Source organism: Rutidosis leptorrhynchoides, chromosome 1 (assembly GCF_046630445.1).
Source record: "Rutidosis leptorrhynchoides isolate AG116_Rl617_1_P2 chromosome 1, CSIRO_AGI_Rlap_v1, whole genome shotgun sequence".
Classification (NCBI taxonomy): Eukaryota; Viridiplantae; Streptophyta; class Magnoliopsida; order Asterales; family Asteraceae; genus Rutidosis; species Rutidosis leptorrhynchoides.
In genome coordinates, this window is record NC_092333.1 from 62,444,926 (window position 1) to 62,448,818 (window position 3,893).

At 32.7% G+C, this 3,893-nt stretch overlaps 1 protein-coding gene across 1 annotated transcript; it reads right to left on the reverse strand.

The window, feature by feature from the left end:
• Positions 1–228: 228 nt before the first annotated feature.
• On the reverse strand, positions 229–2,469 carry LOC139875112 (hypothetical protein At1g04090-like). Its single transcript, XM_071862497.1, has 2 exons — positions 2,325–2,469; positions 229–1,814 (listed from the first exon to the last, which is right to left on the reverse strand). The coding sequence occupies exons 1-2, from the start codon at positions 2,467–2,469 to the stop codon at positions 229–231; spliced, it is 1,731 nt and encodes a 576-aa protein (XP_071718598.1).
• Positions 2,470–3,893: the final 1,424 nt, after the last annotated feature.

A 3,893-nucleotide genomic window follows, 5' to 3' on the forward strand; every position in this document is an offset into this window, starting at 1 on the left:
ACAAGTTGGAAATCTTGCTTTCAATAAGATGTTAAAAAAAGTCCACTAGTACTAAACAGAGACAAAAACCATCCAGATTTTCATTAATATTGTACGGAGTAGCTAATATGCTAAACAATTGAGTAAAATAGCATTACCATAAAAAAAAAAACCATAAAAATACTTTAGTATATATATGTAGCTTCAAGATTTAACCAACTGCATCAAAAATAGTAATGGTAAATAAAATTAAATAGCCTCGGGTCTTAGTTGAACTAAGTAAAGTTCCTCATCTCTATTCCAACTCCTCTTAGCTTTTGGTCCTGTTGGTCCATCTTCACTAAACAATTCTTTTGGTAATCTTTTAATAATTTGCCCAATAACTATCCTTTGATACCATGGTAACATTTTTACTACAGAACCCAGTGCATCTTCAACATTATAATTTATATGTGGACCCCACCTCCTCGTATAGTTCAACCACGGTGGCTCAACAACCACACCACCCAAATACTCGGCCGCCACAACCACCGTGCAAGCACTCGTGTCCATAACCTTATCGCTCGGGGCCAACTTGTCTAGCATGCCAGCAACTTTTGCACCTACCCATCCATAACGAACATCCCCTGATCTTGCATACAATCCATGGCTATGTAACGCCGAGTAAGCCACTATTCTATTATTCTCGTCGAATTCCAACCCCGATGCACCGATCCATTCACCCCAACTATGTCGCGCAAAGTATACACTATTCAACTCTCCATTAATATTGCTTATCCTTAATGTGATATGTTCCCAATCACCTACATGCTCACCCACCTTTCCTAATGGTATAGTAAAAGACAACACTTTTGCCGTTGATGGACCATTAAAAGGGTGAAACACCCAAATGGTAATATCAGTAAATAGTCCTCCACCAACCGGCTTAACATGAGCGTAAGAAGTAGCTTTTTGTAGATTACCAATCTTAACTCTATCTTTACTCGAATCATCAACCGGAAGATCGAGCCAATAAGTTTCATCATCCGGACCAAATTGTGGAAGGTTCGCACCATTTTTCTCAATTGCACTAGGGTAAGACACTTCCCCTTGGCTACGGTAAAGCAATGCGCCACTATCGAAAAACCAATCAACCGATGAAGGCAGGTATTCTTCATCCGGATGGAAATAAATGATGGGAGAGTACTTGTTTATACACTCTTGAATTTGTGTCATATTCGGCATGTTTTCCAAGTCATCATTAGCCTTCAACTTCCCTAGACGTTCGTTTTTGATCTTGAAACCACCCATAGAACTATGAACTTGCAAACCGTTCATATCAATAACGTTCTTGTTCTCAAATAAAACCGTCATTTGATCATCATTTGGAATAATATTCGGTTGCTTCATTGGAATGTGATCATGATCATCTGTAAAGTCGACATGAACGCAACTCACTTTATCAAGTGACGGCTTGTTAAATTCGCGAGTGATCACGTACCCAATAGCCTTGTAGCCGTACGGGGCGATTGGGAGCCACACGTAAGCTTCACCGTCTTTTTTCTTTCTATTTAACGAGTGGCTAGACCACTTAAGAACGTAATCAGTTGGTGATTTGAGACTTGGTTTAACGGGATTGTTTGACACATCTTTTGCGACAAGAAAATTTCCAAAAAGTGGGATGTTGTTTGGATGTGCATATGATCCTAAACTTGAAAAACCACGTGGGATTGAAACAGGATCATAAAATGTTGTCCCGGAGCCACCTTCATTCATTGACCATATTTTCTTGAATGATGTCACATGAGTCACAACTAAACCTCCCAAATCTATGCTTCCACTTGCAAACCCTCCACCTAAAATAGACAATCATCAAATTCAAATTAAATATCAAATATATATGAAAAATGAGTAATAGTCCGTACGTATATCAACAAGATCATAACCGGCCATCATCATTTTATAAATAATATATACGGAGTCTGTCTTTATACGGAGTACTAAAGGAAGAAAAAAATTATTACGGAGTATTACGTAAAAGAGTTAAATTGTACGGAATAATAAAAATATCTACTGTAGTAATTAAAAGCGCACACCTACATGTATGCTTATTTTTTTTTAAAGTGTAACATTTCTTATCAAAAAAGAGCTTGTGTCTAGAAATGTTTAAAATGGTATATAGACAAAGGTCGAGACTTGTATTAATTCATACACATGTGTAAGAGTATGACTTATAATAAAAGCGATGTACGAATCACCTTGAGCGTAACATTTTGTTTCAAAAAGCACAAAACAGTCATTAAATTTAATTTAAATATACTAATTATAGAAAAATAAATAATTATGAAAGATGCAAGTGGGATTACCTTGATGATGAGGTGTCGATTTGGAAACAGAAGAAGGAAGTTGAAACATGGTATGAATATTATCTTGTGAACTAAACGTTGTTGCCACATTGCAAGAGAAGAACAAAGAGATTAAGATCAGAGTGGCAACTGGAGAATAATTCATCTTTGAAATGAATTGAGAAAACAGGTTAATTCATTTGTGAATCACTTATCGTGCTTTTATAGTTGGTCATAGATGCGTAATTTTTCATTAGATTTGGACGATCCAAATTAATTTCTTTGAATATATTATACAAAAATAGGTGCATGCGATATATATTGTGTTGACTTTCTAACTAAATAAATTGGCAACATAATTCTTTTATTTAAGGAATTGATTTCTGTTGTTTTTTTTTTTTTTTTTGTATTTTCTAATTATCTGTAACTATATACTGTATATGGTTGCAAAGGTTTTTTTTTTTTTTTTTTTTTTTTTTTTTTTTTTTTTTTTTTAATAAGTTCATCTACTATCTACTTCACCTATCTATTAATCACCGGAATCTTGCCTAAAGTTAGCAGTTACATAGGACACAAGTTAATACTATCATTTTATAAGTTATAATTTTTTTTATCAATATAATAATGTAAATCATTCTATATTGTAATTAAAAAAGTTATACATTTAAAAACAATTATTTCAATAAAATTTAGTTTTCGTTATATTTGGAAAATATTATTAAATTTCTATTTATAAATATGCATGAATAATTGGATATGGATATAAGCCAGGAAGAAGTCAATTTTTTTTTTCTTTCTTTTTTTTTATAAGAAAATAGTCAATATTTAAATATTTTTTATCTTTGTGTTGTTAGTCTAGAGGTAATGGTCTATTGGTCCGGGTTTCCTTCAAGGCAGCAATTCGGAGCAGGTTATGCATTTGTGAGAGATGATTGCGTGGGTGTTTTAGTCCCGCTGAGTGATCCCAAACTGTTATTCGAAAAAAAAAATGTATTCAAATACTTTTGTTTAATTATTTAGCATTTCAATGTTAATTAGAGACTGCATCGTTTGTATAAAAATAGTTTTGTTCTGTAATATCTTTTGTTCACTATTTGAAATAACATTGTGTTTTCTAACAAACATTTAGAATGTTGCTTTGGGTTAAATAGAAATTTATATAAACAAAATAACAAATACTCCGTATATGTGAATAAAGAAGTAGATGATGTACAAATGATAGAGCATCAAGTTCACATGATTGGTCTGCAAGTATTGGCTACTGGGATGTAAATAACTGTGTACATTATTAAAGCATTCTTATTGGGAGTGTCTTCATACCGTTAATATAGTCGCCAATTTAAAGATGTCAATAGCATTGAATAGCCAAACCATCGCTAATATGTATTCGTGAATGATTTCGTCCATTTTGAGCATTTTGATTCACGGACTTATGTGCTACATTTACTTGCTACATTTTGATTTATTTAACAAAAATTTCAAAGATAGTTTATTTCAAAGATAGTTTTTTTTTTTTTTTTTTTTTTTTTTTTTCTTCCAAAGATACTAGTTGTTGTTTGACTTTTTTAAGTCATGTATATGCATCGCAAT

Bases quoted from the DNA above. Each gene is read 5' to 3' on its own strand.
- LOC139875112 (XM_071862497.1), bottom strand. From the start codon at position 2,469: ATGAATTATTCTCCAGTTGCCACTCTGATCTTAATCTCTTTGTTCTTC. The intron at 1,815-2,324 runs GTAATCCCACTT...TGTCTATTTTAG, and splicing joins ATCGACACCTCATCATCAAG to GTGGAGGGTTTGCAAGTGGA.